Source organism: Filobasidium floriforme (genome assembly GCF_021052385.1).
Source record: "Filobasidium floriforme strain CBS 6241 chromosome Unknown HD553scaffold_1, whole genome shotgun sequence".
Lineage (NCBI taxonomy): Eukaryota > Fungi > Basidiomycota > Tremellomycetes > Filobasidiales > Filobasidiaceae > Filobasidium > Filobasidium floriforme.
The window spans coordinates 2,143,332-2,164,354 of NW_025763622.1; the positions used below are offsets into that span (position 1 = coordinate 2,143,332).

General features: G+C 54.2%; 7 protein-coding genes and 1 non-coding gene across 8 annotated transcripts; 3 read left to right on the forward strand and 5 right to left on the reverse strand.

The window, feature by feature from the left end:
* Positions 1–94: 94 nt before the first annotated feature.
* HD553DRAFT_291382 (uncharacterized protein) lies at positions 95–1,961 on the reverse strand. Its single transcript, XM_046178368.1, has 6 exons — positions 1,832–1,961; positions 1,524–1,745; positions 1,117–1,364; positions 779–938; positions 443–634; positions 95–346 (listed from the first exon to the last, which is right to left on the reverse strand). Exons 2-6 carry the CDS (start codon positions 1,714–1,716, stop codon positions 273–275), a joined length of 867 nt encoding a protein of 288 aa, XP_046040576.1. The 5' UTR covers positions 1,717–1,745; positions 1,832–1,961; the 3' UTR covers positions 95–272.
* A 165-nt stretch (positions 1,962–2,126) lies between these two features.
* HD553DRAFT_303760 (uncharacterized protein) lies at positions 2,127–3,897 on the forward strand. Its single transcript, XM_046178920.1, has 3 exons — positions 2,127–2,622; positions 2,749–2,855; positions 3,628–3,897. The coding sequence occupies exons 1-3, from the start codon at positions 2,550–2,552 to the stop codon at positions 3,745–3,747; spliced, it is 300 nt and encodes a 99-aa protein (XP_046040577.1). The 5' UTR covers positions 2,127–2,549; the 3' UTR covers positions 3,748–3,897.
* Positions 3,898–5,634: 1,737 nt separating this feature from the next.
* HD553DRAFT_21163 (uncharacterized protein) lies at positions 5,635–6,712 on the forward strand. Its single transcript, XM_046177171.1, has 3 exons — positions 5,635–6,262; positions 6,358–6,464; positions 6,539–6,712. The coding sequence occupies exons 1-3, from the start codon at positions 5,782–5,784 to the stop codon at positions 6,662–6,664; spliced, it is 714 nt and encodes a 237-aa protein (XP_046040578.1). The 5' UTR covers positions 5,635–5,781; the 3' UTR covers positions 6,665–6,712.
* A 1,172-nt stretch (positions 6,713–7,884) lies between these two features.
* HD553DRAFT_t1 lies at positions 7,885–7,971 on the reverse strand. Its single transcript has one exon. It is a non-coding gene; the product is annotated as a tRNA-Met (tRNA).
* Positions 7,972–8,351: 380 nt separating this feature from the next.
* HD553DRAFT_354854 (uncharacterized protein) lies at positions 8,352–10,346 on the forward strand (the record flags this gene model as incomplete). Its single annotated transcript, XM_046183807.1, has 3 exons — positions 8,352–8,558; positions 8,719–9,157; positions 9,249–10,346. 3 exons carry the CDS (start codon positions 8,352–8,354, stop codon positions 10,082–10,084), a joined length of 1,482 nt encoding a protein of 493 aa, XP_046040579.1. The 3' UTR covers positions 10,085–10,346.
* Positions 10,347–10,501: 155 nt separating this feature from the next.
* Positions 10,502–12,106, reverse strand: HD553DRAFT_291385 (putative NADPH dehydrogenase 2). Its single transcript, XM_046178369.1, has 5 exons — positions 11,467–12,106; positions 11,359–11,400; positions 10,861–11,291; positions 10,695–10,791; positions 10,502–10,625 (listed from the first exon to the last, which is right to left on the reverse strand). The coding sequence occupies exons 1-5, from the start codon at positions 12,018–12,020 to the stop codon at positions 10,586–10,588; spliced, it is 1,164 nt and encodes a 387-aa protein (XP_046040580.1). The 5' UTR covers positions 12,021–12,106; the 3' UTR covers positions 10,502–10,585.
* Positions 12,107–12,291: 185 nt separating this feature from the next.
* HD553DRAFT_321500 (uncharacterized protein) lies at positions 12,292–12,893 on the reverse strand (the record flags this gene model as incomplete). Its single annotated transcript, XM_046181233.1, has 3 exons — positions 12,292–12,449; positions 12,488–12,680; positions 12,753–12,893. The coding sequence occupies 3 exons, from the start codon at positions 12,891–12,893 to the stop codon at positions 12,292–12,294; spliced, it is 492 nt and encodes a 163-aa protein (XP_046040581.1).
* A 963-nt stretch (positions 12,894–13,856) lies between these two features.
* On the reverse strand, positions 13,857–15,591 carry HD553DRAFT_266175 (kinase-like protein; the record flags this gene model as incomplete). Its single annotated transcript, XM_046177467.1, has 6 exons — positions 13,857–14,099; positions 14,174–14,370; positions 14,433–14,511; positions 14,568–14,709; positions 14,775–15,033; positions 15,093–15,591. 6 exons carry the CDS (start codon positions 15,589–15,591, stop codon positions 13,857–13,859), a joined length of 1,419 nt encoding a protein of 472 aa, XP_046040582.1.
* Positions 15,592–21,023: the final 5,432 nt, after the last annotated feature.

Genomic DNA, 21,023 nt, shown 5'->3' on the forward strand with positions numbered 1-21,023 from the left:
ACCATTCAACATCGAGCTGGTCGAACCGCGTCGTCCCTCTCGCTCTCGGCAATCACGGCCAAGCAAGACATCATCCACACGGAAGCAAATCCACCCTCTCCCCGGTCCCACATCAAAATGTGGTCAACTTTTTTCTCTTTTCATTCATAATTCAAGACCTCGGGATTACAATCCACTCCGATTTCCTTTCCTCTCTCTCTCTTCTTTTCTTTGGTTGGGTTATGAGCAATGCGATGTTTCATTCGATCCAGGACCACGGTGTCCGGGGGGCTCTAGATCGAACCGTCACCAGCTCCCTTGCCCTTCTTGTCCGCCCGGTTCTCCCTAGGTTGGAGCTTGGCAACACCTACAAAGTCAAGTACCAGGGAGGAGTGATGTCAGCGAAAAAGACTCGTTTTCAAAGACCAAGTAAAGGTCCCAAATTGGTGGACGGTGGACTTACCCTTGGCCGGGTTGTTCAAATGAGTATCGGTCCTCTGAGGGGTGTTCGGGTGGTCGTCGGTAGGAGGCTTGGGTACGTTCTTCTGGTCCGGGTGGTCCTTGGGCAAGGGAGAACCAGAGACGGTACCCCCGGAAAGAGGACCGGGACCGTCCGTCGAGGTCGGCTGGCCGAGAGGTTCATCATCCTCAATCTCTACGACGTCGGAAGGAGAGAGATAAAAACCCAAAACCGACGGAGATCAGCGAAACAGAATCTCCCTCGGTACAGAATCGATTCAAATCGAATCGAATCAATCCGAGTTGAAGAAATAGATTTCGGTGTGAATAATCTACTGACCCTCGCCGTAAACGTCGGGATGTTTCCTGAAACAATCCTGCATCGCCTTGAACTTTTCGACGCAATCCACGCCCTTGGGTTCCTGGTCGCTGTGTACGAAACAGGAAAAGGCGGCCTTGAAGTCTTCACCGCAGGGACCTTGGGCCATCCCGCCGAGGCACTGTCGAATCGAGGCGGATTTGGGTTGCGGGTTGTGGGTCGTGGGTTGTAGTCGTGGTCGCGAGGGTAGCGGAAGCAGAGAAAGGAAGGCAAGAGGAGATGTCAGCATTAGCACTTGCGAGGGACATCACCGAAGCTCTCGAGACATTGGCTTGGGGCAAGAAAAATGTCACACTCACGGGACAATCCCAATTAATCTCCCCCGTCTCCTCATTATAAGCGCTCTCCCCCCCAGCCTGCTCCTCCTTTTTAGCCTCCTTGGCTTTATCCTTGACCAACCCGGGAACCTCGGAAGCCTGAGTCCCATCCCCTCGTCGGACGTTGTGCCCCTCGGCGTCCACCTTGGAGGTACCTACGTGGTGCGAGGTGGAAGAGGTCGAGTTGTTGTGGATGGGGGTCTCTGGGGTTGCGCCGTGTTGCGCGGCGACTACAAGGTAAACGGATAGGATGCGGGGGGAAGGTAGGATGGGATGGAATAGAAAAATGGTCCAAGGTCAGCCCGGGAACGATATCGAAACAAAATCAATGAGACACCCAAGCGCAGGGGGCCACGAGCGGAAAGAAAGCATGACCCGTGATAACTCACTCTTATGCCTGTTGACCTTCAAATCCTCGTTATACTGCTGCTTGCCAGAATCAAAGTTGCCCGACCCGGTCACATCGTTGAAGACGCGGTTACGTTCGCTGACGATCGAGCTGTACCCGACGGTCGCTAGACCGGCTGTGGCGGCCAGGGCAGGGAGGGTTCGGGCGAGAGGGCGGAAGGTTCGAGTGAACATGATGAGAGTGGTGTGGTGTGTTTTTGATGCTGTTGATCCGGGAGATGCGATATGGGCGGTTCGTCAGCGTCTAGTTCGGGCTTGAGCGCGAGGATGGCCTTGCTAATATACTGACTGTGAGTGTTCAAGGGTATACTGTGCCTTGATGTATTGTTTACGAGTTACAAGTGTACTTCGAGTTGCGTTGTTCTCCTCAAGGTAGTGAATTAGTAAAAGATTAGATGACCTCTGAACCAATCCTGGACGCTGGAGATCGAGAGCGAGCGCGATGATGTCAAGGGTTGGGTCGATCGAGAAAAGGTGGGCGGCGGGGGGGCGACGCGTATACAACAAAGGAAACGGGGTGCCGTCAGCCACGTCATCATCTCATCGTTCCGTCCGTTTCAGCCCGGGGGCATCGTTGCTCCTACTCAGCACCCAGTCTGATCCGGCGGACAGCACCATATCGTGGCTCGACCTCGTAGTCTACTGAGAGGAACTCGTGGCTGTTGGTCGCTCATCGCTGATCGCTCATAGCCTTGCCTACAGCCATCTGGTCGTCTTGCGAGATGCTCGGGAAGAACGGGCGCGTACGGAAATAGCTGACCCGGACAGAATCGATCTGTGCACCGCGGATATCTGAATATATGGTGGAGGTGATGACGAATTGAGCCTCGACCGGGGCCGGGTATTCATAGCTCGTTGCGTCGTTGCTTGCTGGAAATATATCGACGTCGAGTATAAATTCGACTTAGAACACCCAATTCCAAGACATCCCACCCCGATCTAGCTATATCGCACAGACCGACCCGAACAATCACTGAAACCCCATTTGGAATCTAAATCGACTCAGCATGTCGTCCGGCCACATCATCGTCCACGCGAGCATCGTCGCCAAACCCGAGCATTTGGAAAAGGTCAGGGAAGGCAAGTCTATCCTATCCAGATCTTTCAGAGCTGGATCGTTGTATCGCATCGATCGTTTGAGCTAAGTCTGCCTTGACACACGATCGGCATCCACATCTGCGAATGAATTTGCGTTCACACCCGTAGTCGTCACCAACATCAGGGACTATGCGCGCAAGGAAGAAGAAGGGACCTTGATCTACCGGACCAGCATCTCAAACGAGAACGAGCGCAAGTTCGAGTTCTTCGAAGAGGTTAGTCTCTCTCTCTTTTGCTCTCTCATCTCCTCTCTTTCTCTCTCTCTGCGTCGTTTTCTATCGGTCTGGTCCTGTTTTATTGTGTTTTATGCGGGAGTGTGAGGCGTAGGATTAGTAGAGGATCGGGGGGTTGGCCCTTACCGAGAATATAGTGCAGGACATCAAGCGAGAAAGGGGTGGTAATACGGCCCGAACGTATAACCTCGTGTACCAAGAAAGGCGCTCAGGACTTTCAACGACGAGTCCGACCCGTAAAGACCATGCGCACAATAGCAGGTCCGACCGTACAACCCATATGCATATGCGCCATAACGTCAGCCCGACGCTCTGATGAGGCGATGGCCCAATGACAAGGACTTCCATGGTCGTAATCGAACGCCATGGAGGACCGGCTCTGTCGCTGGAGGATTGACTTTGCGGGCCACGGAGGGAACGGAAAGAGGGTGCGGAGGGAAGTTCGAAACAAAGGATGCCGGATGGTGGTTGGCGGAAGGGTGCGAGGATATCCTCGAGTGAACCTACGGGTCAGACACTACCGCATGGTGATTCGGCCTGAAAGCAACGTTGGCCAGCTTGCTGGAATGATTCCTGCCGACCGAAGGGATCTCTACTTGGGTGTGGACCTGCCTATCGCACGTCTCACTCGAGCGCAATCGCAATCGTGTCCCGACAAAATCGAACTGACGAAAGCTGACGCCTACCTTTCCCCCCATATATGATCTCTCTCTCTCTCTCTCTTTCGTATATCAATGGTAACACGACGAAACAGTACACCAGCAAATCGGCCTTTGACGCCCACGTCGCTGGAGAACCGTTCCAGAACCTTAGCAAGAACGCGAAAGAATGGTTGGAGGGTGCACCGGTCATCTCGTTGTCCACCGAGTTTTAAGACGTCGAACGAACTCGAAAGCTAGGGCAGGGGGATGTAAACGTATAAAAACAACAGAAGCGCACATATGTTCATGTATGGATATATTGACGCGCCGTCTGTAAGCTGTATCGCACACAGGAAGATTGAATTTCCGATGACCGTCGAGGATATGAGGCCTGTTCGGATAGAGAATCCATTGCTAAACCCGGGGCTGCCATAAAAATCCAGATAGGATTCGAACGATAGATAGCGGTACAGTACAAGGCCCATGCGGACATCCTACAGGGCAAGAAATGGTCGCCGGCCCGCTAGTTACCAGACCACAGATCGCTATTACACGTTCCCCTGACCGGGGCAAAGGTCTGAGCTCTGAGAATGCATATCGATTCTCAGGTATTACCCGCGATAAACAAGGATGAAAGCGGTGGATCGACCAATATGATAGGAAGTCGAGCGGGGGACGCACACCCGCCCGGGCAGATTTCGGATCTCGAACGAACGGTTCGTCGTGGTCGACCTTGAAGATCGCGACAGTGTACAGTGTCAAATTATGATCTTGATCTTCATCAGTAAGCGGAGTGAATCGAGCGCAATCTGTCGTACCGGGGCCGACCTCCTTGGTGGGTGTGTACGTGTACGTGTATATAGCGCCAAGAGGGCGATGGGCGATGAGCGACGAAGGTAGAAGATGATCGAGGACGAAGCCCAACCGAAAGTTGGTTGATGAAGACACTTGGCTGTGTAGCACCGGTCGCCAGTCGCCAGTCGCCAGTCGCCGGAGATTTTAATGTGTTCGTCCACGTTCCGCCGATTTGTTTTGATGGACAGTCAGGATCGCGCGTCTTTCATGATCTGCAACGGGAAGCGGAGTAAATCGAGCTCGAGATTTCCGTCTTCCAGCTTCCAGCGGGGTAGCCAGCTGGGGGGAGCGGGAGGTATATATCCTACAGCGCTAGGAGGAATGTCGATCACGGATACCAGGCTGAGAATCGGGTTCCAACGATTGATAATCGTCGACAACCCCTCGGTATCGGATTTCGGATTTCGGGAGTCGCAGCGCGGGTGGTGAGCGAAGGTGGAGGGGAATTATGCCGATCTAGAGTTTGTGAGGGAGGTTATCGAGGGTTATCAGACGGGAGTAGATGGTGGAGGTACGAGTAGGAACAGCGTTCGGAAGGTTTTCGACCTCCCTCTTTCGGATTCCGATCCATGACGTTCGAGGTCGGTGATCGGCTGATAAATCCACCCCAGTTTCGCTGCATCAAGTTCTGATCACCGTTTATCAGCTCTAGGAATCGGGGCTCGGGGCGAGGGGAACGAATGCCTCCGAACCCCTCCCTCGCCGCGACCCACCCCCGATCTCCGAGAGCCCTGGTAGGAATCGATGATAATCACGCGAGTCCGCCTCGGCCGAGTTCAGTTGCCGAGGTAGTCAGGCGGGAAACGCAGGGGAAGCCATGAAAAGCCATTGTATTACGGCACTTTACGTTACCCGGTCAGGCAGACGTGTCTGCGCCGATATCTCTGGTTCGGTGCTGACGATCGAACCGGAAGTAGAAATAGATCCGGGTGCGAGTGGTCCCGAGAAGGGCGATATCCATGAAATCTGAGCGAGATCGAGTCGCCCTAGCCCCTAGCTAGCAATTTTGAGGTGCACATGCCCCTTGGACGATGGACGATCTCGAGTCGATATCAGACATATCGGAGGGGGTCGATGTAGGGCACTACTACCAGGTCACACACTAAAGGGGTCTTAATTGCTTTTCGTGGAGGTCACTACAACTTCGTCCGTCGCCACCACCACCACCACCACCGTCTTTCAAAAGGACGAGAACATATACCATACTTCCCATCAAAACGACCCTTTGGACCTCGAAACGTTATCACGACAGACAACGTCAAAGGCAAACCCGATATCAGCCGTTTCCTAAACGACGACAAAACACATCATCACAACAACTACAACCACATACCACTCAAAGAAGCGTCGTACCGTTTACCACACACGCACACATCCCCTCACACCCGACAATCAACACCTCTTGCGCAAGGATGACCACCATCGTTCAAACGCAACCCAAACCCCACAACCCTCTTCCTCAGGGCCAGCTCCCTTACTCTTCCCAGTTCGAACCTCAAAACCAACAATCTCGTCATCAACGCAACCGCAGCCACGGCTCGGTCAACGCCTTTGACGGGTACACGGCGAGGACGTCGGGGAACACCCAGAGTTCGAGAGGAGTACGCCAGCAGTCTCCGGAGGAACAAGAGTACACGCACGCCATGCAACTGCAGGTCCAGAAACAGATGCAATTGCAGATGCAGATGCAAATGCAGAGCAAGCAACAAGCCGCGATGATGGACGAGAAACATTACCCTTCTTCTTCGCAACATGAGCATCAGTATTCGAACGATGGGATGGAGGAGACCAACGCCGAGTTGGAGATGGAACAGGATTCTCTGGTCGGACCGAGCGTGTGCGTGCATATCGTCATGACGGTCAAGAGCGAGTGGATCCACGAGGTCAAGTTCCGTGAGTCTTGGGTTTTGCTTTCGGTCTCGTACGTAGAGAGTCGATTCAGGGGGCGGGATGGCTGATGAGATTCTGGTTTTGGTGCGCCTGCGTAGTGATCCAGCGGATAAAGAAGTGGGCAGAGGCGCATGAACCTGGGTTGTTGACCTTCCGAGCGACGGTCGCCGTAGACAACCCTTGCGAGATCAGGTTATTCCAAGAGGTAAGCCTTCTCGTCTTCCTTCCACCCACTCTGTCAGTAATAGAAGCTGACCGATAACTCGCCCTCGACCGTAGTACTCCAACCTGGACGCCTACAGGGTACACGAGACCAACCCGTTCATGCAAGAGATGGTCAACGGCCTGGCGGACTACCTGGAGGAGGACATGGAGTTCTTCGAGTCGCAAGAGTTTGCCCTCTGAGCGTCCGAAGCCTCGAAGCCTCGAAGCCCCTCCATAACGAACTCCTCTCCACGCCAGACCTTGACCATCCGATCGACACTTGCCCTCGGAACGCTTTATCTATCGACGCTCTTAACGACCCTTTCTGTGCACCACTCCCGACAACTATCACGACGACCTGTAACTACTGTGTTTTTAACAAATCGAAACATCTCCACTCCGGATCCTCTGCGGATCTCGATGGCGGACTGTCCGGACGGACGGCCGAGGTGGACCTGGACCTGGATGTCCGGGACACCGCGACACCTGTCGAGCCATATTCGAACCCATCGACTTCGATCGGATCGAAGCAAAGTCTCCTTCTTGGAATCCCATCTCTTCCGATCATCCTTCTCGACAACGTCTCTGGCTTTCATCGCCGTCTCTCGCACGACACCCTCGGATGGGACGGTGAACTGGATAGGATGACGACGAGCCCTAGCGACATAGTCGGGACGGGTTTCAGTCTCGTATCATATCACATCCCCATTCACCTTTCACCTCGGTGCACAACCTCGGGACGTTACTGGCGACCCGTCGACGCAGCCCACTGTATTTCTATCAACTCCGACGACTGTCTCTCATCTCGATCTCGTTCTACTTTTCTCTTTTTGGGACTATCTGGGTTTCTCAATCTCTCTCTTCGAGCTCTCTCGAGAGAATAACGACAACTTCTCCTTTACGACGCGACCCTCGCCGACCTTGACCTTGGATTCGATCTCCATCGGGATCTTGGATCTTGTACGCCGCAACGGCTTCCGACTCTCATCACGTCGAACCTATCTGAGAAGGAAGGGGAGATCGGGCTATCCATACACGCATATCATCTCATCAGCTCGATCTCTTCCTCACCTCATCGGACCCAGATTGTGTCCAGGGGACATAACCGGTTTGCCGGTGGATCTACCGGTCACAGGTCGATGGCGGTCGGCCATTTCTCTTCTTTTACTTGGGCTTTTTATCTCTCTCTCTTTTTGGGTTTTATGGGATCTCGATCTACGATCCGATGTCTTCTTGTCCGTATATAGTAAAAGTAGTATTTTCCGATGTCATAACATGTCGTGTCGTATTGATCTCATCGTATGAATGAATGAGCGCCTTTCTGCTTCTCGCTGTCCTGTATTTGCCTTTGGCGCATTCTGTTATTGGTGGATGCTTGACCGGATATCGCCCTGGCCAGACAAAAAGGACAAAAAGAATTATAGCGGCTCTCGGTCTCGATCCGAGGACCGCTGGGTTCCATCAACAAGTAATATGAGCCCAGCGTGCTTCCACTACACCAAGCCGCTTTCGACCTCAACAAATTCGCTGCGTTCAAACTGAATTCATTGCACACCAGATCGCATGTTCGGGCATCATCCTTTGGGTCTCGATCACCCCTACCTTTGGCTTTCTCGGTCAGCTGGACTGAAAGTTCATCGACCTTCCTTTAAGAACCTTGCCACCTATCCTTCCCTTTATGCTCGAGCGTTGGCAACCTCGCTCGAATCTACGCAATCCTCTTCACACATGGTACTTCGCCACCACACACTCTGACGACGCATTCCCCTGCCGTAAAGTATAAAGACCGAAGTCGGCGGAAGCTAGCTTCAGACCACCACCCGCACCATCCACACAGTTGCCTAGACATCCAAACCTTTTCTCGTACTCAATCGGCAGCATACCAAGCATGTCACACCCACGTCTTCTCTCCCAGCCCGCTCATCCTCGACCCAAGAAGCTCGTCATCTGCTGTGACGGAACCTGGCAATCGTCTACCAGCCTAGATCCGGAACATGGGACGCCGTCGAACGTAGCTAGGCTCTCCAGGATCATCGCGAACGCTGGAAATACGGATGGAGTCGATTGGCAGCAGGTCGTCTATTACGATGCGGGAGTGGGGACGGGCGATCTGTCTGGTTTGGAAAAGAAACGTCAAGGTGAGTGATCGCGACAATCGCTTCGCGTGTCCACGTTGGAGTCGTCCTGAAGCAGTCTAGTACTGACTGAGCCCTCCTTTGGCTCTTCCTTTCGCCTTGTAGGCAGCCAAGGACTAGGGACTCTTGGAGAACGTCATCGAAGCCTACAACTTTATCGTAAACAACTATTCCCCTGGTGATCAACTCTTCTTCTTCGGCTTTTCTCGCGGAGCGTTCACAGTCCGTTCTGCAGCGGGATTGGTGACCGAGCTCGGCGTGATCAGGCCGTCTTCGTTTGATCGGTTCTTAGCTCTGTACGCAAAGTACATCGAAGCGGGCGAGTTTGGGGAGATTTTCAGCAAGACGCAGCCCTGGAAGGCCTTCGTCGAGGAGAAGCAAACGAGTGGGAATGGAAGGGGACATGCGGTCGAGCAGGGGAAGGATGTGGTCGTGCAAGTGATCGGAGTGTGGGACACGGTAGGAGCGATGGGGATCCCGGATATAGGACATATCATCAAGATGGACAATTCGTTCTGGAGGAAACAGTACGAGTTCCATGATACCGACCTCAATCCTAGTGAGTCGGACTGCGTAGCGCGTGATAGGTCAGCCGCCGAATCGTGACACGTCGAGCTGACAGTCGACTCTTGTATTTCCCCTCTGTCCAGGCGTTCAGCACGCCTTTCAAGCCTTGGCATTGGACGAACAACGAGCATCCTTCGCCCCCTCCATCTGGCACCTCGCTCCTACGAACCAAACGACCGAACTCGTTCAAGCTTGGTTCCCCGGCGCGCACAGTAACGTGGGAGGAGGTTCGTCCGCGAGGGACGCCGAGGGGAAGTTGGGGACGTACGAGCAGCTGAGCTACATATCTTATGTGTGGATGTTGGATCGGGTCAGGCCGTACTTGGCTTTAGACTCGGACGAGTTGGAGGCACAGAAAGAGGTCATCGGAGGAGTCATCCAGTGTGCTCCGGACGAGCTTGCCGAGAAGGATACCAGGGACCCGGCTACCAAGGGATGGATCGGAGCGGGATTAGAGTTCTTGAAAGGACGGGCTTCGTCGATGAGGGACATGGTCTACGGTTACGCAGGAGGTACGATCGTCGACAGCCATACTTTCGGGTACGACCTGCTCGCCTTTCCTAAACCTCGAGAACCTCTGGATTTGACGGCCCAGGAGAAGGAGAAGGGAGTCCGGACGGGCGAGGTCGTCCATCCTAGCGTTTGGTTTAGGCAGGAATCGCAGCGTCGGGACGGGCAGGTGGAAGAGGAAGATATTTATCAGCCGATCGCGATGAAGAAGTGGACGAGGGAGACTGATGGTGAAACCGGGAAGTCCCGATGGACCAAGAGGGACAATGAAGGGAGGATCGTCAAGTCCATGCCAGAGTTTGAGATCGGGAGGATGCCGGCTCACGATAGCTTGGAGAGGTGGTTGATCGATAGGTCTTGGTGCGATACCGTTCACGAGCGGGTCAAGAACGAGTGGAAGAGTTCGTAAGGGGTTGAGTCGAGGAGGGCAAGGGATCGTAAGCAGGACGTTGGGATACAGTGTTCTAGTGATGTATGCCTCCATTTCGGGTAATGTCCTTGCTTTGTGACTCGGCTGAGAGCATGTCGAGGGCGGGAATTGATTGAGGAAGACGAGGCGAACGGGTACCGATTACGGAGAGTGAGATGAGGCGAGCATGAAGTTAGCAAAAAAAAAAAAAACAGAAACCAACAGACAAATTCTTGGAGCCATGCGCAACATACCTATCCTGCATTTGAGAAACAGTGTGACAAGCCTCTCCATACATCTCTGGAAAGGTTGGACTGTTGCCATCACAAGCACACATGGCATCCATCGGGACCTATGATGTTTTCGACTCCTTACCAAGATCAACATTATACCCGCCAGATTGGGTTTTGATGTCGTTGTCAGCTTTATAAGTTTTCCATCTTGATCATCTAAGAAGGGATACAGTCGGCATCTAGGTATACGGCCTTTTCGCATCTATGATCAAGCCTTGGTCTCGATCTCCTGTTGGTACGTTGGTTGACTGTTGACGTGACGGGAACGATGTCAGTATTGATACAGCCGAAGCACGATAACAATGATGTAGGCTCACTCGGTGTATCCCTCGGGTCCAGGCGAGTAGAAGGTGTCACGGTCCCAGTGTCGGCAGGGGTGTCCGAGCTTGATTCGCTCAGGCAAGTCCGGGTTGGCTGCAAAAGGGGTGCCGAATGAGTTCAACACCTCCCTCTCAGACAAGGAGCATCAGGGGGGCGACTCACCGATAAAGTACCTCCCGAACGCGATCAAGTCTTCTGGGAACTGCTTCGAATGCTCCGCCGCGCTCTTCGGGTCCCACCCTCCAGCGGTCATGAACTTGGTCTTCCCCCCACTCTTCTTCTCTACGATCTCCCTGAACGGCTTGACGCTGTCCTTGTCATCGTCCCCCGATGGATCCGTCTCCGTGTTCCCGGCGATCCGGCTCTCTATGACGTGCACGTAAGCGAGGTCAGGCCAGGTGGACATGAGTTTTTCGGTCCACGGGATAAAGGTCTCGTATGGGTCGGGTTCTCGCATGCCTTGGAAGGTGGAGAAGGGGGAGAGACGGATGGCGAGCTTGTTGGATGGGTAGACAGAGGCGAGGGTTTGCATGACTTTGAAGGGGAATCGCATGCGGTTCTCGACGGAGCCTCCGTATTGGTCGGTTCGCTGGCTGTGATTGGAGAAAGTTGATGTCGTCAGTAAGGAATTGGTAGGTACAGCTGGATGGCTTGACGTACTTGGATACGCTTTGCAAGAATTGGTCGATAAAGTAACCGTTGCTGTAACAGGATCGCGATAGGTCAGTCTCCGCACGAAGATACGCAAATCGGATCAATTAGACTCACGCTCCGTGCAATTCGATACCATCAAATCCAGCCTCCTTGCAGAACTCGGCGGCGTTCTTGAACTCTTTCAAGATAGTCTCCAAGTCCTGCTCGGTGACGACGTGCAACTCGGCCTTGCTATCCTTGTCGGCAGGGATATCGGACACTGCCGAGACGTACGGGACGTTGCCCGGGTCCGCAACTCGTCCGAGGAAGATGAACTGGCAGAAGATGATTCCACCCTTGGCATGAACGCCGTCGTTGATCTCCTTCCACACTTTAGCCTGTTCAGGGGTAAAGATACCAGGAGCGCCCGGGTAGCCACCTCCGGCTTCAGAGACGATGGTGGCTTCCGAGATGATCAGCCCGCCCTTACTCGCTCGTTGAGCGTAGTACTCGGCAGACTTGTCACCGGGAACCCTGGTCACCCCGTCCGCTCGAAGCCGGGTGAGAGGAGCCATGGCGATGCGGTGGGCGAGGTGGTATGGGCCCAGCGAGGTGCCTTGGTATAGGCTAGTCGAGGCGGCGCCGTCCCAGGCGGGGAAAGTCTTGTTCTCCTGTTCAGCAGCTACCATTTTGATGTGGCTGAGGTGGTACTACTAGAGTGTTTGTAAAGATATTGCCACCAAGAGTGACAGAGCGACATGAACCTTTGAGGAACCACTCGACTTTTATATCGGAGCGACCAGGTGGAGGCTGCGATCGATCATCACTGTTCGGAAGCAAAAACGTGATCGGAAGATTACTCATCAGAGGGATCGGAAGCAAATTGCTAATCAAAGGTTGGCGTTTCATCGTCTCGAGTCGCAAAATGTACAAGAGGTCACATGCAGCGCATGTCCTTGTCTACCGCCCGCAGTAGACAATGGCGTCAAGAATCAATTTCCCTCGCATCAAGGTCTGGACCACTTCGTCGGGGAGATCAGGGATAGTAAATCTCGCAGCAGGCCCCGGGCGCATTGGGGGGCGCCTCGACTGCGGAGGATGGAATCCACCTTCAGCGTCTACATTTGTCAATTAGATGAACGTGAACGTCACTCACATCTGACCCCTCGATTGAACTGTTCATCACAGGCTCCAGGATTGGCCACAAACTGCTTGCCTTTCGCAATCCGGGCCGTGGCGTATGGGTAGATGGTGCAAGTTCCGGATTGGAACGTGAAAGAGACGCAATCCGAGCGGTCATGGCAGAGGTTTGCACACTCGATTTCGTTGGCCCTGCCGAAAGATCCAAGCTGTACAGATATTTGGGTTCGAGTTTGAGATCTCGTTTGCCGAAAGAGGTCTTTCATTGATCCTCCACTCACCGGTTGTCCCCCGAAATTACCGGATGCGGCTTCGTATCGGGCGAATTTATGAGCCGTGATCGTCTGGGACGTTCCATCGCAGGGCTGGGCGGTGGCTAGTCCAGCTAGCAAGGAAAGGGCCGCGCAGATATGGAAGAGCATGGTGTATATCAAGTGTATTTATCGAAAGTACTGCAGTGACGACGACAAGAGTTGAAATGGACCCATCCTGAAATGATCTTTTGGCTCGGAATATATACTGTTCACGAGTCGTGCTGAAGATCCTTCCCTTTGTACCTCCACCTAACTGCAAAGGACAGCTCCCACGGACTCAAGGTCCTTCGAGTCGCTAAATCGAGACGTCGCGATATAATTAAACCTCATTTCCCCGCGCACAGAGACGTTTCAGCCGTAATTGAAAGGCATCTACAGTACATGCCATATAAATCCCAGACGTCATCAAAGGCCACCCAAAGGCCTTTCTCAAAGGGAGTCGCACCAACATCCGCGAGGTTATAGAAGCGACTTATCGTCGTGTGAAACGGTGTGGAAAATGAAACGGTGTAGAAAGACCTGAAACCTGCATAAAGATACTGCAGATGTCCCACTTGGGGGGGGGGGGGGAAGGGGTTTCGTTAGTGATCTCGTGAGACGTCCTCCCGCTGATCATCACTCTATCGTTGTGAGTCGCCAGACCTTCATGACTAGGAGGTAAATGAGCTTTGCCCGGTTGCGGTCACTTCATAGTCCAGTAGAGTGTGGTCGGATAGCCCTCTGTCGCTGCTTTCGCGGGGTCGAAGCGCACCGAGATGCCATGCTGAAACAGAATCGCGCGATCTTTCGGAAGATGCAGAGTAATCGGATCGTTGTTGAAAACCATCGCGGTAAAGGTCTACGATACCCAAATATGGCTGCATACTGTCAGTAGTCTGTGACTAAAAGCAGGTCTTTCAGGACACGATCTGTCGTTACACAGGACGATCCTATGGAGGTTGTCCTCCGAGTGCAGCACATCGACCGAGATCTCATATCTTCATACCGCTCATCGCCGTCGTGACTAAATACAGCACAGAAGATAGCAAAGTGTTCATGCGGGGTATCGTTAGTTGTCATGCATGTACCGTATCATCCTTGGCTAGGTTCGACCCTCCTCCTCTTCGTACCGGCAGCGACTGCCCTACCAATCTTCGAGTCCATAAACGTCCAATTAGGATCCCGATCCGTGATGAAAGGGTGTCGCAGCAGTTCCTCAGCGACCGGTCGATCCCTGGGACTGGGTGCAAAGCATTTCTTGTTCAAAAAGTCGTCCGCCACGGGTGAGAGAGTAACGTCGTCAGGTACAGGTGGAGCCGCTCTCGTGTTCGCGAGCTACACATTATTGTATGAATCACAATCAGGATAAGAAGAATCAAGCGCGGGACGTTTCGCCATTCTGAACTCACCTGGAACATGGCGGCCAACGCTTCCATATCTCCCCAAGGCCTACGTCCGGCCCACATCTCCAACACCACACATCCCAGACTCCAGATATCCACCTTGGCAGAGTATCCTTGCCCCTTGACCGAGTGTACGACCTCAGGTGCCATCCAGAAGACGGAACCTTTCAAGTTGGTCGAGATGATCGAGTCGTAGGCGTCATCTAGAGATATGGTGTTAGCGGTACTTTCGTAGGACAAGTATAAAGTCAAATATTGATCTCACTTGTCCTTTTGCTAATTCCGAAATCGGAGATCTTGCACGTCCCGTTATGGTCGACCAAAATGTTGTCCGCCTTCAGGTCCTGTGATGCAGAATAGTTGAGCTCAAGCAAAAATACCAATGAATGTAACGACGAACCCTATGCAGAATGTTCAGGGAGTGCAGGTAGGCAAGCCCGTCCAGAATCTGCATGGTGAAAGACTTGATGACCTGCTCCTCAAACTTTTTGTGCCGTCGATAGACGGACGCAACAGAACCACCAGGCACGTATTCCAAGAAACTAGTAAAGGTCGACCAAAGTGAGCGGGGATGCTGCTTAATTGTCTAGTTAGACCTGCAACTTACATCGAGAGAAATTCTGGTGATTCTTCCCAACCGAGGTAGGCAACGACTTGAGGATGGTCAAGATCTTTGAGCAAGGCAATTTCCGATTTGAGAGCTTCGATCATCCCAGTCTGTCTAGCATCTTCCCGTTCGGTGTCGGTTCGAGGCATCTCGACTTGCTTGACCGCAATCATGTCTCCCGTCGTGGCGTTCAGAGCAAGGTAGACTCGACCATAAGTTCCCTTGCCGATAAGGTCTCCCTTTACCCACGTCATGGTCACTGCAAGAATACAGGTCTCAGCATGTCATGGACGATTGATGACCCGATACTCAACTCACCCGGTCCATCGTCAGACACAGTCTCTTCAATCGGCGCAGGAGGTAGTTTTCCCTGCTCGATACCCGCCGGGGTGACCTCGACCACCTTGTGTCCCCACATGCTAGATGACCTCTTGCGCTCGAGCGACGATCCCTGCTGTTTGACTGCCGGTGCGATCTTGCTGAGGTGTTTTTTCCGGCCTTCCGCCACAAACCGGATGGATTTACGCGCATCCGCCTTGTTGAAGCCCGGTTGGCGATGAGGCTTAGGCACTGGTGTCTGTATCGTCTCTGTCGGTTGTTGGGCTGTCTCGGGCAGACCTTCAAGCGTTGGCGCCTGGACGACTGGCTTGTCGAGATCGATTTTGGGGAAGAATTCTTCCAAACGATCATAGACATCTTCTGCAGGAGGACGGAAGTTCCACTGGTCCTTCGTCTTGGCGAAAGATTTAGCTCGACGGAGGTTGGCCCCACCGCCGTCCTGAGCGTTGTCCGATTCGATTGTGGCAGCAGTCGGCATGTCAGAACTGGAAGTGGAAGTTGGATGACCGGAAGTCGGCGTGATGCCTGGACGCGTAGTTGCTGTATCGACCGTGAGTGCGGGTTTAATGGTCTGATCATTCTTGGCAGGGGGAGCGGTACCATTGTCCTTGCCCATCGGAACGAAGAACAAAGTCTCTTCGGCCTCATCCTCTTCTTCTTCAGGTGGACTGGCAACTGCTCTGCGTGGCAGAAGTGTGCTCTCATTCTGTCCATCGATCATGGCATTGAGCTGTTCAGTCCATTGATTGGCCCTCGCGGTATTGCCAGAGTCGTCTTCCGCATCTTGATCCTGAGACCTATAGGCACCTGGCTGAAGCGTTGCTTCTGATGCCCTCGAGGAGACCTCACTAAGCGTCGAATATGGTTGTACCTGCGCAGCAGATCCTGGAGACAAGTGGGTACCGTCCCCAGTCGGCGGGATCTCGCGATAGGCCGCAATGCCTTGCCCAAAGCTGGCCCTCCGGCTGTGAGACGCGCTCGAGGGGCTGGGCAACTGGGCAGCGCTCTCTGAGCCGCGCCTGTCCATACGTGAAGAAGCTGCAGGATGGGGTTCTGGGAACGCCAAAGCCGGTATCGCATGAGGCTGCAACGCACCGCCATATGTCCGTGCACCCTCTGCCGAACGGACCCGAGCGAGATCGTTCCTGTAGAAGGGATCCGGGTTGATAGGTGGATGAGAAGCGGCGTGGCGACCGAGGCTGCGAGAATCAGTGTAATAGTTGCTTTGATCATAGGACGATTGTGCCGAAGCGCTCCGATTGATATTCGCATACGACCGGTTTGTTCTCAGGGTTTGAGACACCTGCGGCACTGGACCGCTATGAGTATGATACGGTTGCTCTCGTCGATCCCGGTAGGCTGGCTCCACCTGATAACCATATGTCGCTCCAGGCGGGAGCTGCGCTTGCAACCCATCGTAGGCACCAAATGGATCATCCGGATCGGTGGGCGGCGTAGACAAATAGGCGTCTCGAAGTGGTGGTGAGCCATAGTTGGACATCGGGGCGTTTGCCATCTTTGGGTCCTGTAGCGGAACCGGCCTGGCGTGCGAGGTGGACGCCGATCCTGGCCCAAACGGATGATCGTAACGATTCTCCAATGGACTGGCGTTGGTCTGACCGTCGATAGGACCAAGATCTTCGCTAGCAAAGGCCGACATGCCAGCGTTCCACATACCCGCCTTGTTCTCCCACTGCAGACGTCTCGCCTTGCGCTCACGACCGACTTGACGTTCTCTCTCCTTCTCGAGGGCTTCGGCTTCGCGTTTCTGGCGCTCGATACGCTCCCGATCGCTTTCGACGAATCGCCTTTCTCGTTCCTCTGCCCGCCCCGCAGCGATACGGTCCGCCTCAACCTGCCTCTGCCGAGCCTCTTGTTCCCGAGCCTGCATCGCTTCCCAGGCGGCGTGCTCCTTCTGCTGTTCCTGCATGGCGACCCGCATGTCGGCTTCCATCTGGATCCGCTTTTGGCGTTCCCTCTCGTCCTCCTCCTGCTGCATTCGCTGGATCAGAGCCATGTCAGCCTCGGTAGGTTCGCTTGGGGAAGGTTCCCAATCCACGGCGTCGTAGCTTCGATCAAAGGGTGGGACGACCTCTATGTCGGCCTCTGGGCTTTCCATTTGCTGTCGGATCTGGAAGTTCTCGTAAGGGTTTGGCAGGCTCGGACGGTGCTGAGATCCTGCCAGCCGCGGGTCATTCTTATCGCCCGCACCCCATCCTGACATAGGTGCCGTATTGCCACGTCGAGCCATGTTTTGCATCATCTCCGACCTCGAACCCATCGCGGTGGCCACGGAAGTCGACGCAGAGGTGTGCGTATTGGACATCGAGTCCAGTGACGGAGGTGGAGACCCATACATCCTGCTGGAGCCCCCGACCTTGCTCCTCTCATCGGCAGGGCTTTGAGAACCTTTACTCGTGCTTGTACTGGGCATCCTTCTGCTTCCTCGGGACATCAGGCGGTGGTGACGGCTAAGTGTGTGGTTGCCCGTGCCACCACCGCCACCTCCTGCACTGCCGGACGCACTGGCCTCGCTCCTTCCGCCCGGTATCGCATAAGGTTGGGAAGTGTCGACCGGACTGGTCTCATACCCGACTTCCTGCGGATAACCATGCTCGTGTCTTCCATACCTCTCGCTCGTACTGGAAACGCTTCCCGACTTCGAATGTCTACTCCCACCACCACCACCTCCACCACTTGCTCCATTCCCCAACCGAACCCTCTCCGCTCCTGTCCCTGCTCCACTAGCTGAGCTCGCACTGAACGTCTTGCGCGACAGCTCGGCCGGACTGCCTAACGTATAAGCCGGTCCTCCGTGAACAAGGCTATGACCCGTGGGAGGCGGGATAGCCGCACTGGAAGGTGATGGCGCCATGCTCGTCTGCATGACCAGGAACTTGAGGGACCCCTTAGCGTCACCCTGGCTCTTGCATAATTCGAAGAGTTGTGCCCTGCCGACCGAATCGCTTTCGGGCGTCTCGCCGATGTCCGTGCGGTACAGCGTCAAGCTCGGGTAGTCGTCATCCCGGAACCGCAACTATCGGGGTTGACCGATCGAGTTTAGTCAGACACGCTGGCTATGCCGAATTAGAACTGTATTATGTGCTCACCTTTGCGAAAACCCTCTCCATGATCGCCTCTGCACTCGCCATTCCACTGACATCGACCACCGAGAAATTCTCATTATCCACCGTGACAGCCAATCTGATGCTTCCCAACCTCTGCGGACTCTGCCCCGGTCCTGCACTCGGTCCTGCCTGCGTAGACAACCCCGGCACGGCTTGTTGTTTCGGCCGAGGCGGGAGCATGGGCAGACCTTCGTGTCTCCTCCTATGCGTTTGTTCACCGCCTGAAGGCTGTCCGGGTTGGAGTGGAAGCGTCACGCTCGACCCGGCATAGGTCATGCTAGGCGAAGAGGGCGACGAGGTGTTGATAGGTGATCCACCGATACTTCCACCGACCGACTTTTGAGCCAAAGCTTGATACGCCTGCTGTTGCGCTTGTTGTTGCTGATGTTGCTGGTGTGACTGTGACTGTGACTGCGATTGCGATTGTGATTGTTGTTGCTGCTGCTGTTGTTGAGGAGCAGGAACCCCCGAAGGGAAATCCCCTGGTCTCGCCGTGACCCCCGAACTGGGTGGCAAGGGGATCGGATAAGCCGGCGGCGTATGGATCCTAGGTAACGACCTCTCCATAGCCGGGTGTCTGTTCGGTCTCACGTTCGAGGCTGTCATCATCACCGGCCAACCCGAAGGAACGTTCGAGTTGTTCGCATTGTTACCGTTGAACTGATTCGATGGGGATGGACCTTGACCTTGGCCTTGACCTTGGGTTTGACCTTGAGAACCTCCCGAGCCTGGTCGGGTGACAGGAGGTACAGGTGGATACGCAGATGACGATCCAGGAGGAGGAGGTGGGGATGCATTAGTCCGGTATTGCATCCCACTCCCAGTAGGATCCTCCATCGACGTCCTCGGTCGATCCGTACCCCCACTCATCGGGTACGAACCACTTGAAGACCCATCCCCAGTTCGTTGCTGCGATTGCGAGCCCTGCATCCCACCTAATCCCGGCGTAGGCGGTTGAGCGGTGATCACCACACCTTGCCCTTGCCCCTGCCCTGCCTGTTGTTGCTGTGGCTGCTGTTGCTGTTGCGGCAACATCTTGCTCGGAACCTGTTGTTGGCTCTGACAATGATGCGCTTGTGCCGTCCTCCTCTCCTCGTCCGAGGAATCCTCTTCACTATCCGGATTAGCCACGATCAGGTTGAGGTTCGGCGGGGGTCTTCGGGATCGTAACGAATTCATCGTCCGGGGTCCTTGAGGACCTTGCGAGGTCACCGGGGATCTTCGGTTCGACATCCTACAACTGCAGTACTGGCTCGAATCGATTTCGCTCCCTTTGCTCTGGTAAGTTCAGCTAGGTCGAGGTCGAATGAATGGGAAGGAGTAAGGGGGTCGACTCGAGATTTAGGGGGTCGACCGGGGTAAAAGAGAGATCGTCCTGTGTCCACGAGATCCAACTCCGGGGTAACCCTCGACGATCAAGGAGGTTCTAGCCAAGTCTCCAGATTCTCCTGGCGGCTAACTTGACCCCCAATATTCCACGTGGATACGAGGAGCCTCTTCAAAGGGATCCTTGAGTTGCTGGGATCACGAGCCCCCGACAATATCGCTGCGAACTACCAGATAGCGTCGCAGCTCCTGACCGACGATGCGCAGACAGTCCCTTTCTTCCGGAAGTCCAGTCTCCCTTTCGAATCCTGGCCTGGCTCGAGTGTTTGAGCAAGGATCACTAGAGTGATTAAGAGTCCATCTGGACGTCGAACCCCTGGATGAACACGAGACTAGTTCTCGCTTTCGGAGGACCGGCGTTGTGTGCCCGTGCCAGAACACGCGAGGACGTTTGACAGGTATTTCGGTGACGTCGAAGATACCACTAGCTCTAGCTCAACTGGACTATGTTTGAGACTATGAAGAGTGTGACCTCGAGGAGCTGATGATCTCAGCAGCAGTGTCCAGTGTCTCGAGGTCATGTCACCCATGTTCGGTCGATGTGCACAGGAGGCAGGAGGTCGTCCCCTGATCCCCCCCGGCCGGCCCTGCCGAGCCCGATGCCGGCATCCCCCCCCCCCATCAGCTTCGGAAGCGAAACCTTACCCTCACCCTCCGTCGGAGATACTTTTTGGGTCGATTCGTCGTTTCACTCGGTGCGATCAGGTTTGACATGCTCGCCACGAGACGACAGCCGACTCGCACAATTGAGGCCCGAGACTGTTCAACATGCGTTTTCAAATTCCTGTGCGGCTGAAAATATCGAGTCCAATGAGTCCTCATCCCAAACACGCCGTACTGACCTGGCGCGTCAAGTGGACGTGAAACACCATCTCAACAGGCTCGATCCGGTTGTTCCGGGAGCGTAGTCGACTCCTCTTCCTCGGCTTGTAGCCACTATAAGCGGCGCCATGCGCCACTCCTAGAACCTCGAAAAGGGCAACAAGAGCACCTGCAGCTGGTAACATACATTACCCCGCCTCAAGAACCTTTCTGACATTCTTGAGAGAGGCCTACTGTAGGAAGACTGATCCCAAATCTTGTCGTCGCCAAACGCGCCGTCCGAATATTACAAAAAAGCAAGCTCAAAAAATAAAAGGCGGAGATATAGATATCCCTGGACGATATTAATCTGGAGATGCTGTTCGAGCAAGATATCCCGACCTAATGTGGACTTGGCATGTACAATAATACCTCGCACCACGCCCCAGAAGTGGATGTTCCCGAATACATGAAACCGGTTGAGTAGAGCACGCTCTTCCAACACCCGAAAATTGTCAAGTTTCAAAGCAATTGGAGGGGTCGACCTGCTCGTCATGGGATCCTTATAGTCGCTACTGTATAGCCCTGTAGGAAG

Excerpts from the sequence above, each read along its gene's own strand:
- HD553DRAFT_291382 (XM_046178368.1), bottom strand. The coding sequence starts at position 1,716 with ATGTTCACTCGAACCTTCCGCCCTCTCGCCCGAACCCTCCCTGCCCTG. Across the intron at positions 1,365-1,523 it reads GAAGGTCAACAGGCATAAGA|TCGCCGCGCAACACGGCGCA; the intron begins GTGAGTTATCAC and ends TTTACCTTGTAG. Across the intron at positions 635-778 it reads TCCCGACGTTTACGGCGAGG|AGATTGAGGATGATGAACCT; the intron begins GTCAGTAGATTA and ends CCGACGTCGTAG.
- HD553DRAFT_303760 (XM_046178920.1), top strand. The coding sequence starts at position 2,550 with ATGTCGTCCGGCCACATCATCGTCCACGCGAGCATCGTCGCCAAACCC. Across the intron at positions 2,623-2,748 it reads TTTGGAAAAGGTCAGGGAAG|TCGTCACCAACATCAGGGAC; the intron begins GCAAGTCTATCC and ends TCACACCCGTAG. Across the intron at positions 2,856-3,627 it reads AGTTCGAGTTCTTCGAAGAG|TACACCAGCAAATCGGCCTT; the intron begins GTTAGTCTCTCT and ends ACGACGAAACAG.
- HD553DRAFT_21163 (XM_046177171.1), top strand. The coding sequence starts at position 5,782 with ATGACCACCATCGTTCAAACGCAACCCAAACCCCACAACCCTCTTCCT. Across the intron at positions 6,263-6,357 it reads GATCCACGAGGTCAAGTTCC|TGATCCAGCGGATAAAGAAG; the intron begins GTGAGTCTTGGG and ends GCGCCTGCGTAG. Across the intron at positions 6,465-6,538 it reads AGATCAGGTTATTCCAAGAG|TACTCCAACCTGGACGCCTA; the intron begins GTAAGCCTTCTC and ends CCTCGACCGTAG.
- HD553DRAFT_291385 (XM_046178369.1), bottom strand. The coding sequence starts at position 12,020 with ATGGTAGCTGCTGAACAGGAGAACAAGACTTTCCCCGCCTGGGACGGC. Across the intron at positions 11,292-11,358 it reads TTCTTGCAAAGCGTATCCAA|CCAGCGAACCGACCAATACG; the intron begins GTACGTCAAGCC and ends CTCCAATCACAG. Across the intron at positions 10,792-10,860 it reads GTTCGGGAGGTACTTTATCG|CCAACCCGGACTTGCCTGAG; the intron begins GTGAGTCGCCCC and ends CCCCTTTTGCAG.